The sequence below is a fragment of the Peromyscus maniculatus genome, chromosome 11 (assembly GCF_049852395.1).
Source record: "Peromyscus maniculatus bairdii isolate BWxNUB_F1_BW_parent chromosome 11, HU_Pman_BW_mat_3.1, whole genome shotgun sequence".
Lineage (NCBI taxonomy): Eukaryota > Metazoa > Chordata > Mammalia > Rodentia > Cricetidae > Peromyscus > Peromyscus maniculatus.
This window is the reverse complement of record NC_134862.1, coordinates 73,439,184-73,466,970: the sequence shown is the minus strand read 5'-3', so window position 1 is coordinate 73,466,970 and position 27,787 is coordinate 73,439,184. Positions and strand designations below refer to the sequence as shown.

Below are 27,787 nucleotides of genomic sequence, written 5' to 3'. Positions count from 1 at the left end.
TATACTCTTTTTGTTGGTTTGACTCAGAGTGCAGAGAACAGAATATAGTATGTTTGGCAAATAAAACTCTCTACGTAGGGGAAAGACATAGAAGATAAATTTCTGTTTGGTGAACATCCATTCATTCTTAATAAAAATTCATGTGTGAGCTGCTTACTGCACACTCTGCACAGCCTAATGTGTCAACTGTGACAAGCTGAGGACAGCGACACGATGTATGTGGACAAATGCTGTTCCCGGCTGCGCCTCCTGCTTACAACCACCCCAGATTCATTAGTATTCTGAATCCCAACTCATTCTTTCGTATACTAATGTGCCTTAGGAATCAGCATCCATCTTGTTACTCAGAGAAAAATCAATGGAACTAGGCAATAATTTAAATGTCTCTCCCTTATGCTACTATGGTTTTAGAATGAGTAAACAAAATACATTTTAAATGGACATGTTTTATCTCAATTCAGTAACTTCACCTTCAGAAACAGATTTGAAGGTAATAATACAAACTCTTGGCAAACATTCAGATGGAAGCTCAGTCTTGACGTCTACAAGGACGGATGAGAAAATCAGCAACAGCGGGAAGATGAGCCAAGCTCCACGCTGAACACCTACACAGCTTTTTGTCTGTTTTCTGAGACAGGGTTTCTCTGTGTAGCCCTGGTTGTCCTGGAAAGAGCTCTATAGACCAAGCTGTCCTCAAACTCAGAGATCTGCCTGCCTCTGCCTCCCAAGTGCTGGGGTAACGTTGTGTGCCACCACAGCCCGGCTTTTTAGCTTTTAATAACCATGTTCACATGTTTTTTTGTGTGCGCATGTGCATGTGTATATACATGTGTGTACATGTGTGTGTGCACGTGGAGGCCAGAGAACAAGCTTGGGTGTTATTCTTCAAGCCCTTCAGACTACTACTTTTGTGAGAAGGGTCTCTCTCTCACTATATCGATTCCCCAGGGTTCAAGGGGGCTTTGCTATGTCTGGCGTGGGATGTTAGGGAAAAAAAAAATCTGCGTACACTATGTTCTTAATGTCTGTTAACTTTATTCCTCTAAGACAAAATTGTATCAATTCAGCTATAGTTCTGTTTTTGTTTTTTTGTTTTTTTGCGGTGCTCTTACCCTGTGAGGAAACGTTACAAAACACTAACAAGAGTTTTATTAAGATAAGGGAGAAGGGCAGATGTGCACAGGCCTGTGGAAAGACATATGAGTGACGTGAGACAGGCAATCATGGCACCAGCTTATAAAGGCTGGGCCGCGCCTGCGCACACAGGCCCATGTGGCTATTCCACACATGCGCGTAGATCACATGGTTGCGCTGAGCGCTTTACGCAACCACGCAAGGCCACAGGGTCCTGGCCACGTGAGCCGTTTTTTACCTGGAAATGACTAGGCGGAAGTGACTAGGTCCCACCAGGCACGCGTGACCATGCCTAATCATGGGGGCGTGTTATGAATCCATATCAAGTTCCACCAGGCATTCAGGGCAGGAATAACTCTAGACATAACAACCTCTACATCCGTCTACTTTATTTCACTGGGATAAATCCTGTTTCCATAACTACAGTTCCATCCAGCTCCCCAGTTCATAGTCCTGCTAACGACTAACTCCTATGCTTTCAGCCTCATCTTCATCCTCTGTATCCTCTTTCTCCATCTCTGCTACTCTCTACTCCTGGCACTCAGAAAACTCTACTGGAGTTCTGCTTATCCTCCATGGAACCTCTGTCATCCTCTCTTCTCTCTTGCCATACTGTTCTGTCCCTGTCTACAGAAAATGCCTATCCTTTCTTTCCCTGGGCTCTTGGGTTCCCTGCCTCCTCAAGAATGTTGTTTTATCTCTCACCTTGATATGTAAGAACCTCTTTTGTTCTCAAAGTGCTCTGGAGAACCACTAGGCCTCCTCAAGGTGAGGGGATGGTCTGAGCTTCACTAGCACAGGAAACAAAGCTATGCATGTCTCCCCCCCCCTCCCCCCCAGCCTGTCTCCTAAGCTCAGCAGGGTAGTTAGTAACTTAGTAAGTTCAGCAGGTCTGAACTGTTTACCAATAGGTCTGGACACACAAGGATTTCATAGCAGAAGACAGCTGGAATATTAAAGGCTGGGTAACACCAAATATTCATAATAAATGGCTTTGCCTTTTGACAGCCCCTTGGCCGGTCAAAGTTCAGCTTTAATACACAGCTGAATCTCTATGATATATTCTTGCACCCGAAAGATCACTAGCCAGGAGCTGATGAAGGAGGCTAGGCTGCTCATCAGAGACCCACCTGTCTCTACCTCTCTACTCCTGGAATTACAAGACCATGCTACCGCACCTGGCTTTTCTTACATGAATTCTAGGGACTGAGCTCAGGCCAAAAGCATTTTACCAAGAGAGCCGCTTCCCCTGCCCTGCAGAAGTCTATTTAATAAAATGAGTGTAAAAATTAAGTGGGGTGTTACAATGTATTAGCTATTGGATGATATTTTAATCTCATTTTTAAAATATACATAAACACAATAGTTTAAAACCAAAATTAGAGTGTTTATTTCTGAAAACAAGAAAACCAAAAATGATAATCAAGTTTTGTGTTCTTGAGCCTTAGTTCTTTTCCATAATGTTGCTCATCTGGAGAGTGACCTGAATTATGAATTAGTTGACATGGCCTGAGTAGCTTACTGAGGAGCCACTGCAGTAACTCGGAAAAAAGCCAAAGAAGCAAGTCTGCTCCTTCCCATCTCTCACAGAACGGAGATGGCTCCTTTGATTTTTGTTAAGAAGTCTGCTCCTTCCCATCTCTCACAGAACGGAGATGGCTCCTTTGATTTTTGTTAAGAAGCAAGTCTGCTCCTTCCCATCTCTCACAGAACGGAGATGGCTCCTTTGATTTTTGTTAAGAAGTAAGTCTGCTCCTTCCCATCTCTCACAGAACAGAGATGGCTCCTTTGATTTTTGTTAAGAAGTAAGTCTGCTCCTTCCCATCTCTCACAGAACGGAGATGGCTCCTTTGATTTTTGTTATTTGATTTCACTTGTGAGGAATCAGAGTCAAGGAGAGATTTGGAAGTCTGGGGAGAGAGCAATACAAAAACCACATAGGTCAAGTTGATTCACTCCAAACAGCGCACGGTACTTGCACTTCCTAGGGGGTGGGAGGAAGCAAGCCAGTTATTCCTCTCAAAGCAAGCAGAAGATGAGAGCAGCCCTACATAGATACTTGAAGATTGGCAGCCAAGGTCTGCAGTAAGCATAATCTCCTAGGAGCATCTATAATGCATGCTATGCTTGGGCAGAAAACAAGGAGCACCGGGTTCCTGGCTGCTGCTAATGCCCACGGATGAATGCTCACTGCTGAACTCTTACTGTCTACCTTCCAGTTCAACCAAAAGGAGAAGAAAAGATTTGTTGATAGGATTTCTGTGAGCATCTATTGATCCTCCATCTTCAAGGGATATGTTCAAGACCCCAGCAGATGCATGAAACCTGGCACTGTTTTTCCCATACATAAAAACTTAATAAAGTTGACTTTGTCAAGTAAGTACAGTAAGAGATTACTAACTAGGGTAATACAGAAAGTTATAATAGCCTATTGTAAAAAAAGTCACAGTTCTAGAGTTTTCCATGTACTCTTTTCGGACAATGGCTGATGATGAAAAACTGAAACTGTTGAAAACAATTGCAGCTAAGGAGACAGCTTATGCATAACCCTTGAAATGAGACTTTACTCGTGGGTTTTAGGATTCACTGGGAAAACTATTCGTCCCTGGAGCTAGACCGCCCTGAAACAAGGCAAAAGTTGGAAAAACACTAGATAACTTGGGTACTAAGGCTTTTGCTTTTGTGTCCGAGTCTAGAAAAACCAGAAATAGAAATTATTTAAATACGATCTCATCTAATCTGGTATTTATCTAAAAAAATAAGGTAAAGTCCATTTCCACTAATTAATAGGATAAATCAGGAGAAAAGACACATGACACCCCAGTCACTCATTCATATTTATTGTCACTTTTTATGTGAAATGTGTTGAGCTTGGGTTTTATTTAAAATGTAAGACATATTTTTAAAATACTTTTATGAAAAGTACAGGCTTCTTTCATAATATGAATAACTAGTTCCTAAATCATATGAGTGAATATGAATTAAGTGCTTTCAAAAATATCATGTTTTTAATTAACTATATAGAAATAATGATTTTTGCTTATTATCTGGCATTAACAAACAAAAAAAAATCAACATTCAAAATTAGAAAGGGTCATATATTCCTACCTGGTCACATTTGAGGGCTCTTTAAGTCCTTCTCTTTGGCCTTGCAAGTGTTAGGACTTCTCATGGAGATATAAATAAAATGCCTTACTGACCACATCCTGAGAACATCATGGCTCAGTATTATTCACACTAATAGTAACTGAGCCTGGACTCAAACCTAGAGCTAATGTGGTTGGCTTTTTACCCACAAATAGACTTGTAAAGTGACGAGGTCTTTTGTATCCAAAATTGGTCATTTCCTAGAGTCTCAAAAAGGTTTATGCATATTTCCCTTCCATCTCAATGCACAGTCTACTGTCCTAAGCAGTGCCTCTGGGAGCTGACATTTGAAGCTGATGAACAGCACGTGTGTGTTAGGGAGATAAAGCCGGCACATGTGCGCTGGCCTCTGGGGATTCCTAAATGCTAGCAGCCAGCTGGTGCTGTACCTTATCCCAGTGTGCACTGTTCTAGAAAAACTCAAGTCCTGTCTTCTGAATGTTATAAGGCATGTCTGACTGGAATATGGTGACTCTAAAGTCTTTTAGGGCAAAGGATGCTGTAACTTTTTAACAATGGAAAGAAAAATAGGTACCTTTTTGTGGTGCTGGATTGAACTTGGGGCCTCACTCATACTAGGCAACTGCTCTGTCTCTGAGTTACATTCTCAGCCTCAAGAGATCTTAAATTATTTAATATTTATTATTTAATATTTATTTAATATTAGTTAATATTTATTAAAGGTATAAAGAATTACTTGAACTAACATTCATTATTTCTAAAACATATATTATTTGTTAGATACCAGATGTCCTGAAAATGTCAGTGAAAGAAAAGACAAAACTCCTTTCCTTTCCCATGTTCATAGGGTGGTAGCAGGAAATAAAAGTGAGTGTCCAGTAAGCAGCCAGTGTACAATGTTCAGATGCTGACACTTATTATAGTGAAACATAAACCATAAGTGACGAAGAATATGAGAATGTTGTGACTATCCATGGAGGTAGGAGGTGAGCTAGATCTTTTCGAGAATGGCACATTCAAACCCAAATACTACTAGTGAGCACAAATAATGTGCCCGCTTGGATTCCTGCAAAAGAATAGTGGATGATGTGTGGATGGTGCTTTGCTGTTGCTAAGTGCTAAAAGTGCCCGAGAATGTCCTCCTAACTACATTCTCTTCTCCATGCTACTCTTGACTTCTCCTAAGGGAGAACATTGTGGTTTAGAAGCACAATTGTTGCTTTTGAACTGGTAGGAGAAGGACTCCTAAGGACCATGCTTGCTGTCCATCTTTAGACAGGTATCTTTTCCTCTTCCCCCATATCATGTCCCTTTTCACTGTACTTATTTACCTGTAAAACAAAGACTGCCAGACAGTGGATCTGTGTCGGTCTCTCCAGCCCCACTGCATTCCATGGACTAGGAATGCTTGATACATAAATAGCACTTGGTACATGGTCGAATAAATAAAAGCAATAATTAAGAATGAAATTTAGCTGGGCGGTGGTGGTGGTGGCGGCGGCGGCGGCGGCGGCGGCGCACGCCTGTAATCCCAGCACTCGGGAGGCAGAGACAGGTCGATCTTTGTGATTTCGAGGCCAGCCTGGTCTACAGAGCAAGATCCAGGACAGGCTCCAAAGCTATAGAGAAACCCTGTCTCAAAAAACAAACAAACAAAAACAAAAAAAAAAAAATGAAATTTAGAAGGGAACAAGTTTAGAAAATCACCAGGATATCTCAGTAATTAACCAAGCCTTGGCCTTTACAGGTTTTTTGAAACAAGGTCTCATGTAGCACAGGTTGGCTTGAATTTACTGTGTAGTGAAGGCTGGCCCTGAGCTCAATATCCTTCTTCCTCTGCCTCCCAATAATGGAGACTACACATGTGTGTGCCACCATGCCTGTTGACATTAACATTTGCAGTGTCAACCGCTCAAGGAAAAAGCTATGTGCTCTGCATCAGTTTGTACTATGGCAGAGGCCAGTGAGTGGCAGCCAACTGAACAAGAGAGCACTTCCTACAGACTGCTCGGCCTCTGACATCACAAGGACTCTCCTGCTCTGCTGGTGATCACACATATCTGTAGTCAAGCTATCTGCTAGAATCGTGTGAAAACTGGAGATTGAAGGGCTCAGGATGTAGCCTCTCGAGTGTTAAGAACCTTCGCCATAATGACATGCTCATTCCTAACCCAACAGGACAGTCTGGTGGAGGTGCCTGATTGTAGAGAATGGTCCAGAGATTGATGCAGATTTATCTGTGCTCTGTCTCCTTGTAGATAAAATGGGATAACAGTAATATCAGTAAACGATGGCATCTGTATCTCACTGAATCACTGTTAGGACTAAATCAGGTACCTTATACTCTAACTGATTTAAAAATTAAAAAGAATTAAAATATATTATTCGTTATGAGCTCAGTAACCTTATTATCTATTACAATGGTCCATTCAATGTTTCAAAACTAAATTTTCTAATTTTTACTACCTATATGCTATCTGTCTTAGTTAGGGTTTTTACTGCTGTGAAGAAACACCAAGACCACAGCAACTCTTATAAATGAAAACATTTAACTGGGGTGGCTTGCTTGCAGTTCAAAGATTTAGTTCATTATCATCATGATGGGGAGTATGAAGGCATGCAGGCAGACATGGTGCTGGAGAAGTAGCTTGAGAGTCCTACATCTTGCAGGCAACAGGAAGTTGACTGAAACACTGGGTGGTATCCTGGCATAGGAAACCTCAAAGCCTACCCCCACAGTGACACACTTCCTCCAACAAGGCCATACCCATTCCAACAAAGCCACACCTCCTAATAGTGCCTCTCCCTATGAGATTATGGGGGACAATTACATTCAAATTACCACATTATCCCTTGACTTGAAAGGGTAGATCCTCATTTCACCTTGGGGAAATTCTATTCTGTAAGATTTGCCCACTTAGATCAAAACTTCTGTGAAACCTTGGTGTTTATTCAAAAGAAATGGAATCACTCAATTAAAAAAAAAAGAGTCTTAATATACTTCATGCTGAAAGCACTTACTAACCCTCCATTTATTTTCCTGTTGCCTGTCAACTTCTATTTTCCTTCTTATAACAGATCACAAGACACATCCAGCAATGTCTGACTACTATTAAACTTTAATAAATACCTGACTTGGCTTTATCCAATTTTGAACTTACGCCTGTTGAAGCTCTTAAATGTGAGAAGTTCCTTGAGCCAGTCTGCTCTCTTTATAGATGATATAATTCTACTGGAAGTTTCTTTTCCTTCTTAAATACACAAAATAAGAAGGGTGAAGATTGTAAATGAAAAAGTTTCCCATGAATTTTCTGATCTTCCATGGAATGGTTCTACGTGATCAAAACAGAAGCCCTATGAACATATCGTAGTAGTTTGAATAAGAATGGCCTGTATAGGTTCATATATTTGAATGCTTAGTCATCAGGGAGTGGCACTATTTGAAAAGGATTAGGAGGTGTGGCCTTGTTGGAGGAAGTGTATTGCTGGGGTGGGCTTTTGGATCAGGATGCAGCCTTCAGCTTCTTTTCCAGAACCATGCCCACATGTTGTCATGCTCCCCAACATGATGGTAATGGACTAAGCCTCTGAAACTATAAGCAATTCCTCAATTAAATACTTTCCTTTATAAGAATTGCCTTGGTCATAGTGTATCTTTACAGCAATAGTATAATAACAGAGACACACCTGTTACTAGTGTTGGAGTAATTATTTCAGCATAATGTCTGCTTTTAATTGTTCCTTAACAAAATAAAGCAATGTGGTTTATTTAAGAAACAATAATTACTTTTGTAGCATTCCCCCCCCCAGTCATTTCTTAATTCTTTACATTCTAATTGGGGCAATGTCAGTAGTCTCCTCCTAATCTCATACAATTTTAGCTTTACTACAACTAACACATACTTCTCTGATGGAATAAGGTTCTCACCCCAAAGGCAGCATAGAGCATGTCCTAACTTACTCAACCACTCTTGTAAAATCAAGTTCTAAAAGCAAAGTCACCCCCTGACGGGAGCCATAAGCCTAAGCGACCCTTGACACACATGCTGCCATATTTGGGTTTCTCTCCTCTTTTCTTAGATCTAGGCCTTGCTTAAGTCTCCATAGCACCAGAACCTCTTCCCACAGATACCAGAGCCTCTTCTCAGATATCAGGTGAATGAGCTGCAGCCTTAGCCTAATTAGGCCGTTAGACAAGGGTAGATAGATAACCTTCAGAGCAACATTTCCTGCTGGCCGAACAGCCCATAATTAAGTCCCTTCCTGCTTGCAACCCCCATTACTAAGTCCCTTCCTACTTGCAACCCCCTTTGTCTACCTATATATGCCTTGAGAGTAAAATAAAATTTTGGAGCTTGATCAGACATCCTGTCTTGCTCTCATTCTTTGTGTCTCTTGTCCCTCTCAATTGTCGGTCCTCCCTTTAGGTCCCCTGTTGAAGACCCCACTGGCCGGGGCACCCCCCCAAGCTCACTCAAGTCTTCCCATCCTGCCCACCATCTGCTGTGTAGTGCCTCATGGCACATTCCCTAAGAACTCAAAAACAGGAAGGAAAATGAGCTGGTAATACAACACGCTAGGCACTGTTCTAAGAAGCATGATCACATTAGCTGACGTAAGCATCATACAGGTTTATTTTTCATTTTATTGGGAAAGAAACAAGAAGCATTTGCAGGTGGCTCTGTTTCTGAGCCCTACTACAAAGCAACTATTCGTTATGCACCCTCCTCCTGCTCTTGACCCCACAGAAGCCAGACGCGGCCCATGGAAATGTGTGAGGCTCTGCGGCTGCTCCGATAGCCTCTCCAATGGCTTTCTTCCTCTCACATGGTTTAAAATTGCCTTTACCTTCGCTGCTCTCTTTCCACACAATTCTTCAGCATTAAGTTTCCCTCAACTACCAATCGTTCGGGCCTTATTTGTCGTTTCCTCTGTACGTCCGATTGTTCTAGAAGCTCTGTATACATGTACTTGTACATCACTGTTCTATCCCACTTAGACAAGTTCAGCGGCTCATATGTTCTTATGCATCTAGAATACAGCCACCATATTGATACTTTTCATATTTAGTTTTACACTCTATTTGACAGGATAATATCTTAGAAAAAATTTTATTTCCAAGTTTAAAAAAATTACCTGCCTTGACTTAAAATTTAGCAAATGGAAACAAGAAAACAGTGCCATAGTAAATAATACTCTGTCCATTCTCTACTGTCAGTAGGTAAATGAAAATTATCCTTTTGTAAAACACTATTTTGAACAATTTTTTGCACATATTCACTTTTATATAATTTATAAAATTAAATTTGTTAAAGTATTTAGTTAATCCATGACACAAAACTGAGCAATAGTTTAAAGACTTACAGGATCGGCAGGTCCACAGAATTCTCGGAATGTCTTTGTGGGATTGGTCTGCTGGATCTCTATGGCTACGCAAGAGCCGGAGCAGATTTCTGTCACCATCTCCTATGATAGACAATGTGAGGGAAAACAAAAGAATTAAAACCACGGACTGTTTTACCCCAGTTCTTTTACTTGTGCTCCTGCTTTCCCACCCTTTCCAGTCTGAAAACGGCCAGCTTTGCCTCCTTCCCACCTGTCCTGGACAAAGGCACTTGCTGCACCTGGCCACCTTTGCTTCAAAAGTGTTGTCCCCTCACTTCATCGGCTAGTATCATTAGAAGTTGAGGCCGTGCTCTGCCTGCTCTCATCACCTACAATCAGTTCCAGCACATCTTCCTTTCAGATGCCCTCTTCCCCTCAGCACATTTTCATCAAACTAATACTCCTCAAGTTAAATAGTGATTTTTTTTTTCCCCTGGAGGACCTTAAAAAAATCTATAATGTGGTTAGCAACAAGGAGTAACATCTAGAAACTAGGAACAAACATAGATGAGCTAGTTTCTGTGTATTGAATGGTAGGGGCCAAAGGACTGTGACTCTTGGGAAAGCGGGGAAGGTAGCAAACCAGATGAGTCCTCCATCTTACTGCATGAAAACAGCTGCAGACAGGAAAGTGCAGCAGAGCCCAACATTCCTACAGCGCCGCAGAGATGGACTTCAGTTAGGGAGCCCAGCAGACGGGATTTTCAGGGTAGAGTACAAGAGAACTCCACACCCTACCACAGAGACATGTCCACACCCATGTTTACTGCTGCTATATTCACTATAGCAAGGAACTGGAATTAACTTAACCTAGCTGTCCACCAACAAATGAATGGTTAATGAAAATTATACATACATATATATATATATATATATATATATATATATATATATATATATGGGATACTATTCAGCAAAGAAAAATGTGATTACAAAGGTAATCACGCCGGGCGGTGGTGGCGCACGCCTTTAATCCCAGCACTCGGGAGGCAGAGCCAGGCGGATCTCTGTGAGTTCGAGGCCAGCCTGGGCTACCAAGTGAGTCCCAGGAAAGGCGCAAAGCTACACAGAGAAACCCTGTCTCGAAAAACCAAAAAAAAAAAACAAAGGTAATCACAAAATTTGCAGGATAACAGATGAAATTAGAATGTATAATATTAAGTGAAGTCACATGCTATCAGAAAGAAAAAACACAGGGTCTCCCTCATCTTTGGAACATATCCAATATGTGTATATATGTAAACAAACATACATGTAGGTACAGAAGAACATGTAGAAAAGAAAAACAAGAAAGGGTAAACACTAGAGGATGAGGAAGGACTGAATGCAGGTGATGGACACCAGTTAGGAAGAAGGATATAAAGCTAATTGTTTTTCTACATCTAACTTTGTCACAGAGTTTTCATTTTCTCTTTTTGGTGGGTGGATAGTGCATAAAATATATTCACTAGTGAAGTGAAATTAGCAGGAGGTTCCATAGCTGCAGAATGGCTGAGAGGAGCCAGTGCTTCTCTCATATGGAGTAGAAAGCCCTCATAATACATGGGGCTCCACATTAGTTGGAGACCTCAGAAGGGCTCTGCTCCATAGCTGGCCTAAGTAATGAGGTGGACTCTACTTACCTTACAAAGCTTAGAAGCAAGCCTCAGCAGAGTCAAACTGAACCAAAGTTACTTAACTGGAAGCCAGAGCAAAGCCCAGCACTCTCTACAGGAAACAATCCATTTCATCACACTCAATGCACTGTAAACCAATTGTCATACCAGGCGCGAGAAGAAGCAGGAGAATACCAGGCACCAAAGAACAAGTCAGTAAGTAGATGTAGATCCAGCAGACAGGGGCAATGTAAGGAACACGAGATTGCTAGCACAGCTGTTATAAATGAGCCTGCATGCTCAAGTTATAGGAGAAACACAGACATTACGAGGAAAACCTAAGTAACAGAAGGCTCAAATCTAGACATGAAATCAAAGACGTAACTAAAAAGTGCTCTGCGTGAGAGCAGGACATAACACCGCAGATCAACAAATCTGAAACAGGTTCTTGAAACGGCTTCAACACAAGCAAGGACACCAACAAGGAAGAAAAACAAGGCATTGTAGGACAATGTCACACTGTCTAACATGGTGTCCTGGAAGAAAAGTTGACAGAGAACTATTTCAGGACATAAGTCATAAAAAGTTTTCCAAATTTCTATCCACAAAGCTCTAAGTCCAACAAAGGACTATAAAGGGGAAAAAAAGGAAAGAAAAGTATAAAAGAGTCCATCACAACCAGCAAGAAACAAAACAAATCTTAAGAGTTGAGAGAAACAAAATAAAACACTACAGAACAGGAGAGCAAAGACAGCAGCAGCAGCAGCAGCAGCAGCAGCAGCAGCAGCAGCAGCAGCAGCAAGGCCTGCCCATTAAAACATGTACCCAAATCACAACATATTTTTAAAATCAAAGACATAGAAAGAGTTCCTCAGACAAGTGAGAAGTCAACATTGGTTCTCAACCTGTGGGTCAGGACCGCCACAGGGATCACATATCAGATATCCTGAATATCAGATATTTGCAATATGATTCATAACAGCAGCAAAATTATAGTTATGAAGTAGCAACAATTTTATGGCTGGGGGGTCACTACAATGTGAAGAACTATATTAAAGAGTCACAGCATGAAGAAGGTGAGAACCACTGCAATACCAGAATCCCTGTCTGTAAGATATGAACAGACATCGAGCAAAGAATGCCACCAACCACATAATGTGTTTCTTTAAAAACTGATTAAAAATGTTTTGGTCCTCCCAATTGTTAGTTAAGGAGAAATTTTCTAAAAACTTGGTTGTTTATTTTTTTAAAGAGTCTTTTGCTAACCCAAGACAGTCAGCTGTACATGGAATGATCGAATTAATGTCTATCTTCACTAGAACTTAACTTCTATTAATGTACATTATGTGCCTTTTATCACAAAACTGTAAAATCTATAGTAGATGTTCAATCAATATATGCTCTTATCATGATAACAGGATAAGGTCAAAACTATCCTTTTTAAGATAATTTTGAAGTAAGTTTGAATGTAAGTATAAACTGTCAACAAAAAAATCCACTATCAAAGACTACTCCCAAACTACACAGTAACAGAAACAGTAGCAGCAGCTAATATTTACCAAGTACTCTCAATGAAGAGATCACTTTACATGATTTGCTTTAATTAATTCTCACAACAATCTTCTAATATTGCATCATTCTCATTCTATACATGGGCTAATAAAATCTTTAAAAGGGTAAATAACTGGCGGTCCTGGGAATTGAACTTGGGCCCTCTGAAATAGCAGCAAGCCCTCTTAACCACAGAGCCTGCTCTTCAACCTCATGCTGAACATCTTTCATTTATCTGTTGGACAATCACATTCATTCTTTTAAGAAGTATCATTTCAGATTCTTTGTATTTTCCTCCTCCTCCTCCTCTTCCTCCTCCTCCTCTTCCTCCTCCTCCTCCTCCTCCTCCTTTAAGACAGGATTCACTATGCAGCCCAAGTTGGCCTTGAGCTCCGATCCTCCTGCTTCTACCACCCAAGCATTAGGTACAGTCGTGCATCACTACCTGGCTCTTTGTCTGTTTTAAAAATTAAGTTAATTGTCATCTTGCTAGTCAGTTGTTTGAGTTATTAATAGATTTGGATATTAATCCTTTGCCAGATATATGGTTTATAAATAATCCTTAAAAATACTTTCAATATTTATAAATTTCCAAGATCTGAAACACACACATTGTTTTTAGTTGCATTATTTAATATTTATTTTGATACTTACATTATACTCAGGCACAACGCCTTTATAAACTTCATAGAATTCTTCGACGTTAACCCGATCCATATTGAACTACATTAAAAAAAAAAAAAGTAAGCCAATCAAGTGAGCTAAACTTAGCATTCAGCATTTATCATTCCTTGGACACATACTTTTACTTTTTGCTATGTGGTGTCTTTTCACCACACTGGCTCCAAAGACAATATGCAGCCCAGGCTAGCCTTGAACTTGTGACTGTTCTGTCTCAGCCTTCCAAGAGCTGGAATGATAGTGACTTGCCACTATACCTGTCTTCTTCTTTTAACCTCAAAATGTAAGTCTTGGATAATTTGTTCTTTGAAGAAGAAAGTAGTATTAAAGACCAGCTGGTCAATAATAACTTTATATTTATTTATTGAGATTTATTGGGTATTTAACATATGATACTGGACTGGATTTTATACATGTACATCTCATATAATTCTCACAATCCTATGGCATAAGTACTTAGCATGTTACTGCCAAGACTCAGAGGCACCATGAGACTTCTCCATATTGACCTCCTGTCACTCCCAGAATCCGACCCATTGACCATGCTCTCACCCACTACTCTACAACTTTTAGATGAAACCCTATTCTTGATAGGGTTTCAAAACAGGCATAGGCAATATAGTGCTGTTTATTGGTAGATTAGACATATAAGAAAAATGTTACTAAGCACAGGTTCTTCAGAGCTTGTAGAGAGAATGGAATGTTATACTACTGCCTTCACCAGCATTTGGGAAAAAATCGCTAAAACCAGTTTGTAGAAAAGCACTTAGACATGTCAGCTGGACTTCCTTCTAGCCTTCAAAACCAAGTGTGAATAAGATATATACGCTTATGAAACACACCTGGAACAACTTCATATCAAGGTTCGTTTTAAATTCAGTTAAGAATAAAATGTTGTTACGGTTAACAGTCTCACTAACTAAAACACTGATTTAAAGAAAGGGCATCTGAGCCCAAATTTGACCCCCTTTCCTTTGCTCCTCTAAAACTGTCAAGACTGGAGATCACTGAGAAATGTCAGTCTACACAGTTAACAACTCAATCAGGACTGACCGGCATGGGCGGCATTACTATTACAGGGAGGGAAGTCGGTTTGATTTCAAGGCTTTATCCTGCATTCATTCAACTTTTACCATCAGAGAACCAAAACAGCATAAACCCACAGTGGCAAATAATAACATCCTCAGGGCCTAGACGAGAAACTGAGGCTAAGGATGCCTGACCAGGGTCACATGCCTAGAAAACTGTTGACCCTAGATTCTGAAAATGCTGTCTCTGACTGTAGACGCCAACAATTGCACTTACCATTATCCTATAATGTCCCATCATAGGTTCACATTATTTATAATGATTTCTTGTCAAATGAACCAGTGCGTACAGCACAAAGGTATCCCCTGTTACCAAAATATGTGTGATGGCTTCAGGCAAGGACTTTCTGAGAATGTCTGAGGGGAAAATTCTAAGTGAATATAGGCTTGAGGCCTAAGAGCCATGGGGGAAATTAAATACGTTAACACTTAAGGGATAGTTTAGAAACTCGCCCTAGGTTGAGAGTGCCAAAGGAATCTGAACTCACATCACATTCTTCCTTCACTATTTGCTAAGAAACGTAGAACACAGAATGCTCGTTGACACACCTCACTTTGGTTCTACTTGTCATTTGGAAGGCCAATAGAGCCGTCTCCTACTTTTCAGCTGAAGTTTCAAGTTCTAAGAAACTTTGAAGCTTAAATCAGGTTTATTGTCTAAATATTAGTATCTCAGTAAATTATTACATAGACTAAGTAATTAAAACATTTTTATTATAAAGTTATCGAGTTCAGTTTTTTGTTGCTGTTTTGTTATGTTGTTGTTTGGTCTAGCCTGGAACTCAGCACATACAAACTCAGCACATACATCAGGCTGGCCTCAAACACACAGCTACCTCTCCTTCCCGAATGCTGTGATCAAAGGCCTAATCCATCAGATCCAGCCAGGTTATTGAATCTGTATGTCTTTAATTTTAATAAATTCAAATCTCAAGTGCATGGTGAACATTCAGTTAAACACATTTTAAGGCTTATTAAAAAACAATTCTTCCATACATTATGGCTCATTGCAAACCACTTACCATCTGTATCGCTGAGATTTCAAAACATGCATCTCGAATAGCTATTAAGATCTTTCCCAACAGTCCTAAAAATGAAGAAAAATTGGTTCAAAATATAAATTTTTTAAACTATTTTAGGCTTCTAAGAAATACAAATTGTCAACATCATTGTTCTTTGCTTCTTCTCCAAATAAGAAAAATGCAGTATCTCTGCAAGAGAGATTAGGTAAATCCCTGAACAGAGCACCACACGTAATCATTTGATTCTCTCGGTAAATGCTTCAGTACCAATGATGGTCCTGAGAACAAATCAGAAAGCTCTGAAGCCACTACTTTGCCTTTAAGGCCCCATAAATCTAGTGATGTAAAGAACCTGAAAATCAAATGACTTTAAAATAACATTATCAAAAAGTAAAATGGCAAGATACTGGATATAAGAAGAAAAAGTCAAATAACTGAAAAGGAAACAGATTTCAAGGGGGAATGCAAGTGTGTATTGTTCCTAAATCCTGAAGGATGATGGGCTTTACATAAAGACAAGAGAGTGAATGACTCAGAAAAGATGAGTAACCATAAGAAGGCAGAGAGATTACACCCAACTGAAGGTCTGTGCCCTAGTTTGCTTCATTTTCCCAGTGATACACACTGTGGTGGTTTGAATAAAAATGGCCCTCAGAGGCTCCTATACTTGAATGTTTGGTTCCTAGTTGATGGACTGTTTAGGAAGGATTAAGAGGTGTGTGGCCATGGAGGAGGAGGTGTGTCATGTAGGGTGGGCTTTGAGGTTTCAAAAGCCTACACCAGGTCCGGTCTCTCTCTCTCTACCCATGGCTTGTGGATCAGATGTAAACTCTCAGCTACTGCTCCACTCCAGTGCCCTGGTTTCCTCCATAATGGAAATGGACTAACCCTCCGAAATTGTAACCAAGCCCCTAAATAAATGCTTTCTTTTATAAGTTGCTTTGGTCATGGTATCTCTTCACAGCAATTGATCAATAACTAAGACATACCATGACCAAAAGAAACTTGGGGCAAAAAGGATTTATTTCAACTTATAACTTATACTCTATCATGAAGGGAAGTCAGGGTACAAAACTCAAGTCAGGAGCCTGAAGCAGGAACTAAAACAGAGACCATGGAGGAACCCTGATTATTGGCTTGCTCTTCATAGCTTGTATAGCCTTTCTTTCTTTTCTTTTCTTCCTTCCTTCCTTCTTTCTTTCCTTCCCTTCTTCCTCCTTTCTCTTCCTTGTTCTTTCTTCTTCTTCTTCTTCTTCTTCTTCTTCTTCTTCTTCTTCTTCTTCTTCTTCTTCTTCTTCTTCTTCTTCCTCTTCCTCTTTTTCTTCTCCTCCTCCTCTTCCTTTCTTCTCCCTCCTTCTCTTCTTCCTCCTCTCCCTCCTCTTCTTCTCTCCTCCTTCTTTTGGCTTTTTGAGACAAGGTCTCCCTATGTAGTTTTGACTGGGCTGGAACTTGCTATGTAAACTAGTTCGGCCTCAAACTCATAGAGATTGGCCTGCCTCTGCTTCCTGGGTGCTGGGATTAAAGGCCTGTGCCACCACTCCTTTCTAATATAAGCCAGGACACCTGCCCAGAGGTGGTACTTCCCACAGGGAGCTGGACCTTCCCATATCAGCCGACAATCAAGAAATTGCCACACAGACTTGCCTAGAGGCCAACAAGATGGAGGCAATTCCTCACCCGAGAGCCCCTCTTCCTAGCTAGCTCAACATCTGTGTCACAAGGTGAGAGAAACTAACCAGCATGAAGAATCTGGGCACAAATTCTGTCAAACAGGTGGTTTTTGTAAGGTGAGGGTCTGCTGACTCTTAAGAGCATGACACTAATTTTGACATAGTTTTGCCTCAAATAAAAATCTTACTATATATACATAAACTAGTCACTCTCTCTTTTCTCCTTCATTCCTGTCACCACTGCCACCCCACCAGTCCCTTTCCCAGAATTCCACCTTCGGTTTGAGTTGTGACCCACTTAACCAGGGCCATCTGTGTCACCATTAGATTGGGACGATCTATTGGAGCCGGGTGGGTAGACATACAACGGAAAGCAATAATTACATTCCTTACCCCACATTCTGATTCTACCTCTAACAGGCAGTTCAGCAGTGAGGGGTAGGGCCCTGGAGCCTCCCCACACTATACTGAAAGCAATGATTACACTCCCTACCCCACACTCTGATTCTACCTGTAACAGGCAGTTCAACAGTGAGGGGCAGGGCCCTGGAGCCTCTCCTTCATCCATTCCCGACTGTTGAGGGCCCATTCTTATGTAGACCCAATGGAGGCATCCTTAGCTGCTGAGAGTTGTGACAACAATCACTGTGTGTTGCCCAGAAGATAGCTTGGATTTTTCAAGTAAGCCTACTCTATCTCTGTCTCTTACATAAAGAAATATTACACATTGATATATGAATCTTGATGAAAGTGTGGGTCAGTATTGCATTAGCCAATATAAAGATAAATCTGTAGTCTGCAGCTATTACAAACCTCTATTATACATCTATAATCCTATTAAACTATGTTCTTTTGTGGGATGTATCATTTGAACACAATAATTCTACTTACAGACAAGTATGATGCTATAACATACATTACACTCCATACATTACATTACCATTACAGTCTAACATAAGTCCAATTCCTACCCGAAAATTCCCCTAGTTTAGGTCGTGTGATATTACTGCTCCCAGGTCTGTTATACAGCCTACTCAATATCCATGGAAACTGCCTTTTTATGTCCACTTGGTTATGTGTGGTGGTAGGTCACAGACGCATTTAAGAAAGCAGTTTTGTGTTTAATCACTTAGAACACAAAAAGTCAATAACCATATGTCCTGTACTCTGTCCTAGATAGAAAATATTCAGATGACTGAACAAATGGTAATAACTATGTAAATGAAGCACATGCATGTAGCAATAAAATAAAACAAAATGGTATCCCAGGAAGCAAAGGACAAAAGGGTCAAAAAAGAGCGTCTTACTTGGTTAGTGTTTGCACAGCTACTGGATTTTATAATAGTTTGCTTATAACTACATGAATGCCACCTCTTAAATGCTGGAATGTCAAATCATTTCTCCATCTCCACTCATTATGTTTTTCACCTGGTTTGTTCAAAAGCTTCTTTTCAGATGTCTTTCTCATATCAACTCCAGAATATTAGATATTTATTATTTAAAACTTGCTGTTCCTGTGACTATACCCAATTTCCCTTTAAGGTAAGTGATTTCTCTAATCATTTGATTGGCAAGGGAACTGTCAACTTCCTATATGACCCACTAACTACAACCTCCATCAAAATGTCAGGAGGTGACACCAGATCTAAGCAAAACCAATCATAGCACTTTGAGTTCCCAGCCACAGTAGTTTAGTTAGGATCAGAATCATAATTAGCTTAAGCCACAGAGTCCTTCCCTGAGATTTTTAGGGCTGGAACTGGGGAAACCCACTTTCCACTGGGTTCACAAGGGTCTGAACCCTCTACAGCTGGCAGCTCTCCTTTCTTCCAAAATCCTGGGAAACGTATACAGAAGGACGAAGCTAAGAGTCAAGAGAAGCAAGACGAAGCACAGTAACAGAGAGACTGACTAAGTCATGAAGTCTCCCTAAACCCAGCACAATCCCTTTCCTTCCCGTAGTCCTGTAAACTGAGACGGAACCCAGTTGGCTTTCTTCTCTTGTACCAACAGTGTCCTCCTTATGCTACCTGTTTATGGAGGAAGTCAAACTGCATCCTGAGAAGGAAATGCTGAAGCTGGAAAGCCAGACCCAAGAACCAACAGTCCTTCCTGAAAACTGTGACATTCTGATGCATGGTGAGTACAGACAGATGAGCATAACCCCCCACAAACTCATGCACACCAAGTTAGACGTTGGCTGGTTACTCCAACAAATTCTGCTGTCACCACTGGCCTAGCAGATCTTGCAGGCAAGACAGATTGCAGGTCATAGGTTTTGTGGCTGGGTTAGTGTTGACATTTCTCTTTCAGTGGCTTGTAGAGTACCTTCCCACAGCAAAGGCACTAGGATGTAGGAGTGAAGGCTCCATGTAGGTTCCAAGTTGACTTCTCCATGTTCAGTGAGTTGTGTGGGCGTTGTCCTCAGCAATGGGGACATGTAGTGAGTCTGGGGAGAGCAACCCACTGTCCTGGGAACAGCCTGAGTTGTTCAGGGATTTCCATGGGATCCCCTTGGCCAACAACTCAATTGAATAAACCCAGTCCCAGTACTACCTGGGTGACAAAAGATTGCTAGTTGGGACTCTGTCATGCCCATTATTAGGAGACCTCGTTAGGATCGCCGTCATGTATTTTAAGGCGTTTCCATTGCACTAGGTTGAGCCAGCCCTCAAAGGCTCCTCAATTCCAGCTGTCTCCCTGCATTCCCTTGCTTAGCCCTATCTCACCCCCATATCCACTTGATCCTCCCATTTGCATCTCAATCCACCCCCATAAAACATATTCTACCTCCTCTTCCCAGGGAGATCCGTGCGCCCCACCCCATCCTTTCCTTCATATCTAACTTCTCTAGGTCTATCGGTTGTAGCTTGGCTTTCATTTATTTAATAGCTAATATCCACATATAAGCAAATACATACCATATTTATCTTTCTGGGTCTGGGTTGCCTTACTCAGGATGATTTATTATAGTTCCATCCATCTGCCTTCAAATTTCATGATTTTTTTTAACAGCTGAGCAATAATCCATTGTATAAATGTACCACAGTTTCTTTATCCATTCTTTTGTTGAGGGACATCTAGGTTGCTTCCAAGTGTCCTTGTGGTAGGATGAAGCATCCTTGGGTATATACATAAGAATGGTATAGCTGGATCTTAAAGTAGATGAACTCCCAACATTCTAAGAAATTGCCATATTGATTTCCATAGTGGCTGTACAAGTTTTCACTACCACCAGCAATGGAGGGGTGTTCCCCATATTCCACATCCTTGCCAGCATGAGCTGACTCTTGTCTTATTGGTCTTAGCTATTCTCAAGTGTAAGACAGAATCTCAAAGTAGTTTTGATTTGCATTTCCCTGATAACTAAGGATGTTGAACATTTCTTTGAGTGTTTCTCATCCTTTTGAGTTTCCTCTATAGAGAATTCTGTTTAAATCTGTACCCCATTTTTAAATTGGATTATTTGATGTTTTTGGTATCTAGTTTTTTTGAGTTCATAGCTATCATTTATGGAGTTGGTAAAAAAAAAAAAATCTTTCCCCATTCTGTAGGCTGCCACTTTGTCCAAATGAAGGTTTGTCTTACAGAAGGTTTTCAAGTTTCATGAGGTCCCATTTATTAATGGTTGATCTTAGTGCCTCTGTTATCTGTGCTCTGTTCAGGAAGTTGTCTCTTGTGCCAATATGTTCAAGGCTATTCCCCACTTTCTCTTCTATCAGGTTCAGTGTATCTGGTTTTATTTTGAAGTCTATGATCCATTTGGAGCTGAGTTTTGTACAAAGTTATAAGTATGGACCTATATGAATTTGTCTACACGTAGCCATCCAGTTTAACCAGCACCATTTGTTGAAGATGCTGTCTTTTTTCCAGTGTGAATTTCTGGCTTCTTTATCACAAATCCAGTGTCCATACGTGTTCGAATATGTCTGGGCCTTCAATTTGATTCCATTCATGAATGTATCTGTTTTTATGTCACTGCCATGATGTTTTAATTACCATAGCTCTGTAGTACAACTTGAAATTGGGAACGGTGAGACCTCCAGCCATCCTTTTATTGTTCTGGATTATTTTAGCTATCTTGGGTTTTTTGTTTTTCCGTATGAAGTTGAGAATTGCCCTTTCAAGTTCTGTGGAGAATTGTGTTGGAATTTTGATGGGATTGCACTGCATCTGTAGACTGACTGCTTTTGGTAGGATGGCCATTTTTACTATGTTAATCTTAGTTATACACAAGCATGGGAGATCTTTCCTCCTCCTCCTCCTCCTCCTCCTCCTCCTCCTCCTCCTTCTTCTTCTTCTTCTCCTTTTCTTTTTAAATAAATAATTATTTATTATGTATACAGTGTTCTGCCTGCGTGTATCCCTGAGGGCCAGAAGAGGGCACCAGATCTCATTACAGATGGTTGTGAGCCACCATGTGGTTGCTGGGAATCAAACTTAGGACCTCTGGGAGAGCAATCAGTGCTCTTAACCGCTGAGCCATCTCTCTAGCTCCTCTTTCCATTCTCTTATGCAGAGGGAATGGTGGTGGATGTAGAGATTTAGATGCTCAAGGTGCTGAGAATAAGGGGCAGTTGATTCTTAAAACTTAAACAAGATATTTATACAACCTGCTCTAGGTTCAGAGAACATCATGGAATAGGGGGTAGAAAGAATATAAGAGGCAGAATATGGGAGAAAAGGGCTTATAAATACTATCCAGCTATGATGCAACTGTCATAGCTTCTGCAGCTGTCTGCTATGGGGGAGACTAAGACTGTACCTGTCAATCACTAGTCATGAATTAGAGAGGAGCTCATAGGGTCTTACTTGCCCTACTGAAATTTGAATAAGAATGAAGCAAAGTAAAATATATGTATGCAAATGCCATAACGAAACCCATTATTTTGTATGTTCACTTAAAATAATAAAACATAAAAGAATTTCATCCCTGGAAATTATTATAAATAGGGATTATAGGATTTGTATAGGAGGATGGTCACCTGGCAATTATTAAAAATAAAGCAAGAAAAATTATATAATAAAAAAAAGAAAAAGGTAAAGAGAAGTATATTTTTACAACTGTTATTCAGACTTTAAAAATCATACTAAAATATTTTTTGTTTTTTGTTTTTTTGAGGTAGGGTTTCTCCTTGTAATGGCTCTGGAATATCCTGGAATGTTGTGGGATATTTGATCATACTGTGTGAAGATGCATCTCTGTTTTACCTCACCTGCCCAAGGCACTTTCTGATTGATTTAATAAAGAGCTGAATGACCAATGTCTAGTCAAGAGAGGATAGGCAGGACTTCCGGGCAGAGATAGGAATTCTGGGAAGGAATCAGAGAGGTGGAATTCTACATCCAGACACAGAGGAAGTGGGGCATGTGGCATTAAGAAGAGGTAATGAGCCACATGGCAAAAGTAGATTAATATAAATAGGTTAATTTAACTTTTAAGAGCTAGTTGGGAACAAGCCTAAACTAAGGTCAAACATTCATAATTAATAAGTCTCTATGTCATTATTTGGGTGCTGGTGGTCCAAAGAAAGTCCCACTACACTGGAATTTGCTTTTTAAGACAGGCTGGCCTTAAACTCACAAAGATCCACCTGCCTCTGCTTCCTGCTTAAAGGTGTGCCGCCGCCGCCACCACCACCACCACCACCACCACCACCCAGCTAAAATCACATTTTTAAAGGTCATATAAGTGCATATAAATAAAAACTCAAACCGGGAGGTGCTAGCATGCCATACCAACTCCAGTGTCGTAGTGTGACATGAACAATTATGTCAATAATATCGGACGGGAGATACGTGTCCCACGGGACTAAGCTCCCTGGAGGTCCCTGGCAGAGTGCCCGTGTTATGCCTCCTTCTCGAAAGAGACGTGCTTCACAGATCATGAGCTCCCTGGGCTATGGGTTCTATATAACTGCTTTTCTGATAATGTTCTAATTAATCTATAAAGCACAGCCAAAATTAATGAATGCTTGGGTTGTGAACTATGGAGGAAAGGGGAAGCTGGACATGGATCTTAATCAGATATAGCAGAATGAGCTATTTTTTAAGACCTCAAGCCGCTAGATAAATAAGTATAATAGTTCAGGCACTTCTAGGGAATGAACACTCACCCACTAGGAATCCTTTAAGAATCCCAACTAAAGTGATTTATGGCAGAAAAGTTATCTCATAGGAGGCAGATGGTGGGCCCCTCTGTTGAGGAAGTTCAGCATGGGAAACTTAAGGACTACAGCAGAACCCCTTCCCCTTACAGGCGTAAAAGTACAAGAGTCCATATTCCAGCAGGTAAAAAGGTTTTATATTAAAAGAGATATGTGATAAAAGAAATAAAGAAAGACTTAGGGAGGATCTGCAGCATCCATATTGGCTAAATGGGTCATGAGAACCAGAAAAGTAGAAGTGCATAATAAACTAGGTAAGTTCCCCAACCTATGTGTATATGTATACATGTATATGTATATACATATATCTTACAATACATTTATTGTACAGATATTATATTTATATCAAACTATAAAGCTTGTGAGTCATTAGAATGGCAAATAGCTCTACAGGATATACTGGTACCTTTTCATATGTCTGTCCAACAATTATAAATTCTCTCCCTATGGAAGCTCACCCATGAGGTTTACATCCTTATGATTTATGGTTATGAAATAAAAAGTAATACACCATATCTTTCACTGCTTTTTAATTTTATGAATGCCTTGAGCTCATATATAGACAACAGCCTTATATATACTTCAAGAGCTCTTAAGAATTGGTGCTTAATTTTTCATATCCCCCACTACAGGTATTCCTCATCACCACCAAGCCAAGCCACAAAGTTACACCTAAGCCTCTATGATCCCCTCACTGGTATTTAAAAAGGTCCTGATGTTTTCATGATGTCAGGAGGAGGATACATGTCTTTATAGGACATTGACCTGCCTTTATAAATCCTGGATTGCCTGATCACACCATATACTAGGCAGCTGCAGGACAAAGGCGCTCTAAAGCTGCCAGTCTGAATACAGGCTGCTATTTACCTCTAGATTCTTTAATATTGAGTCTTGAATATGAATAAATTGATACAATTCCAGACCCTCTTGAAGAACTGTTCATCAATGATATCAAAACTTATAGAAATATGATTAGAACTAATAATTCTGTTCTAAATGTATTTTATTAATTTTTGTCAAAAGACTTGAGAGATATATAAATGACACATTTCAGATTTCATTCCCTGGCTATCCTGATGTTTTGTTGAGGCTCCAAGGATTCATAATTTTGCTCTGATAAAGTTCACCACTATTATATTGCTAACGTGTCTAACATTTTTGTCTATTAAGAAGGTTCTTGGGCTGGAGAGATGGCTCAGAGTTTAAGAGCGCTGTCTGCTCTTCCAAAGGTCCTGAGTTCAATTCCCTGCAACCACATGGTGGCTCACAACCATCTATAATGAGATCTGATGCCCTCTTCTGGCATACGACAAAACTTTCAGAAAGAACACTGTTTACAAAATAAAATTAAAAAAAAAAAAAGAAGGTTCTTATAAGCTTCAGGAGATCATGCCGGCGGTGGTGGTGCAAGATCAAAATTTGCCAACACCCACAAGCCAAGAAGGACTGGGAGGAATACAACTTGAGTGCAGTTTATATCTCCCACTTACAAATTTTCTTTTTCTTCTCTGGGGGTGGGGTCAGACTGCCCACAATTGCAAAATTTATTAGAGGGAGAAAAGAGTAGGATGCCCCTATGCTGTGGGATGGTTTGTATGTCAAATTGCTCTGATTGGTCAATAAATAAAACACTAATTGGCCAGTGGCCAGGCAGAAAGTAGGTGGGACAAGGAGAGAGGAGAATTCTGGGAAGCGGAAGGCTGAGGCAAGGAGACACTGCCAGCCGCCGCCATGACCAGCAGCATGTGAAGACGCCGGTAAGCCACCAGCCACGTGGCAAGGTATAGATTTATGGAAATGGATTAATTTAAGCTATAAGAACAGTTAGCAAGAAGCCTACCATGGCCATACAGTTTGCATGCAATATAAGTCTCTGTGCTTACTTTGCTGGGTCTGAGCGGCTGTGGGACTGGCGGGTGACAGAGATTTGTCCTAACTGTGGGCAAGGCAGGAAAACTCTAGCAACACCCCTATTCTTACTGCAAAATTCATGATGCCATTTCTCCTGCTAAGGGACAGGTAATTTGGAGAAAATGGAACAGCCCAAGCAAAAAAGAGCTGTCTTCTTGCCCCTTGTAGCCAGAATTTCCCTCCCCACCTCCCTGGTCTCTGCAGGCTTGGCAGGAGGAGCCCTGGGCCACTCCCTCATAACAACATCTCACCTATCCCAACAATTTCAGGTAGCAATTGAGGCTTCTGCAGTGTCCTTGTCCTCCCTTCAGAGGCAGCTAACCTCTCTCGCACAGGTTGCCCTACAAAACTGACGGGCCTTGGACCTGGTGACAGCAGAAAAGGGTGGGACATGCCTTTTTCTGAGGGAAGAATGTTGTTATTATATTAATGAATGGTAGAAACCCAGATAAATAAGCTACATAAACTTAGCCTAGAACTACACAAGCAACGATTCTCTGCCACGGCAGATGACTGGTGGAGATCATCCATGTTCTCCTTTTTTATTCCTCTCATAGGACCATTAGTCAGCATTTTGTTATTTGTAACTTTGGGTCCTTTTGTAATTGGCAGGCTAACCCGATTCCTCAAAAAACAAATAGACTCCCTGGCATCTAAACCTATACAGGTCCATTATCATCGGCTTGATCTTGCCGATCAAGGCCACACAGAGCCTTTGGGCGATGACGGTCCTTCGGGAACTGCATGAAAACCCAGAAACATGCAAGCTTGCCCCACTTGGGAAAAGCTTGGGTACCAAGGAAGGTGTGAGGCCAATGGCACTACAGGGGGGCGGGGAACCAAGCTTTCTGCCTCTGGGTCCCCCGAGGAATATCCCTGATTGCATAGGGGTTGGTGTCTAAGGATGAAAATACATCCAGGGCCCCTCGTCCAGCAAAAGACACCTATAATAAACGAGGAGGATCAGGGCAATGTTTCCCCTCCTTGGTTAACACCCATCGCCACCAGGCGAATTTGTACCGCCACCTTGGACCTTCATAAATAATTAAAAGGGAGGAGATGACAGGAACCATAAGCCTAAGTGACCCTTGACACACATGCTGCCATATTTGGGCTTCTTTCTTCTTTTCTTAGATCTAGGCCTTGCTTAAGTCTCCATAGCACTAGAACCTCTTCCCACAGATACCAGAGCCTCTTCTCAGATATCAGGCGAATGAGCTACAGTTAAGCAATTAGGCAGCTTGACAAGGGCAGATAGATAACCTTCAGAGCAACATTTCCTGCTGGCCAAACAGCCCATAATTAAGTCCCTTCCTGCTTGCAACCCCCATTACTAAGTCCCTTCCTGCTCTCAACCCCCTTTGCCTACCTATATATACCTTGAGAGTAAAATAAAATTTTGGAGCTTGATCAAATTGTCTTGCTCTCATTCTTTGTGTCTCTTGTCCCTCTCATTTGCCGGCCCTCCCTTTAGGTCCCTGTTGAAGACCCCGCTGGCCGGGGCAATGAAGGACACAGCTGCAACCGCAAGAAGTCTGCACAAGTCTAGGGACTGTACTAAGTTTAAAAAACACAGACTGCTCTTTGGGTCATAAAGTTCTTATGGGTGAAGGGATATGTCTAGCGCTGATTAATAATTGTGTGCTTGCTGTTTTTTAAAGATGATGTAATTGAATTATTGCCAAGCTCTTGTTGTTTCCTGTATGACTTGATCGTTTTCTTTTCTGTATATAAACTACTGATTTGCAGAAGTAAAATTGTAGCAGATTCAAACCACTTTTGAGTGTGTTGTCTGTCTATCATTTGCCGAATCCTTGCCTTCCTGACTATCCAAGCCCTGGTCCCCCTATGATCGTGGTACTCTCGATGGGCCAGTCCGTGGCACTAGCACTGGCCTTTCATCCCAGCACTCGGGACGCAGAGGCACGCAGATCTCTGTGAGTTCAAGGTTAGCCTGGTCTACAGAGCAAGTTTCAGGACAGGCTCCAAAGCTACACAGAGAAACCCTGTCTTGGGAAAAACAAAAAAACAAAAAACAAACAACAACAAAACAAAAATAAATAATAAAAATTTAACTTTAAATAAATAATTTTTTTTCTCAAAATAAACTGGAAAAAGTAAGATAATAATTCATTCATGAAAGTGATATTATTATTGTGATACCCAAACTAGACAAGGATAATGTAAGAAATAAACTTACCCATTAATAACTCTTAACAACAGAGATACAAAAACTCTTAACATAAGATAAGCCAACAAATTTATCAACCTATGAAAATACATACCAAGTAGGACTTATTTCAGATACACAAGCCTTATATTCATTATCTGAAGTCAACGAATGCAGTAACTATGTTGATAAACTATGAAAAAGATCACATGGTCATATCAATTGATGTAGAAAAGATTTTGAAAAACCTGCAATACCCTTCAGAATATAAACTCAGAATAAAAGGGGTGTGTGGAAAACTTCTT

The 27,787-nt window shown here is 40.7% G+C and overlaps 1 protein-coding gene across 5 annotated transcripts in view; it reads right to left on the bottom strand.

Annotated features, from left to right (window-relative positions):
- The window catches only part of Nme7 (NME/NM23 family member 7), a 153,824-nt gene that overhangs the window by 50,836 nt on the left and 75,201 nt on the right, over positions 1-27,787 (bottom strand). For all 5 annotated transcript variants that reach the window (XM_076547889.1, XM_076547890.1, XM_076547887.1 and 2 more), the window contains 3 exons: positions 15,565-15,629; positions 13,428-13,496; positions 9,607-9,708 (listed from right to left, as the gene is read on the bottom strand). In XM_076547889.1, coding sequence (XP_076404004.1) covers positions 9,607-9,708; positions 13,428-13,496; positions 15,565-15,629 — 236 coding nt within the window. The remainder of the gene's footprint in view (positions 1-9,606; positions 9,709-13,427; positions 13,497-15,564; positions 15,630-27,787) is intronic.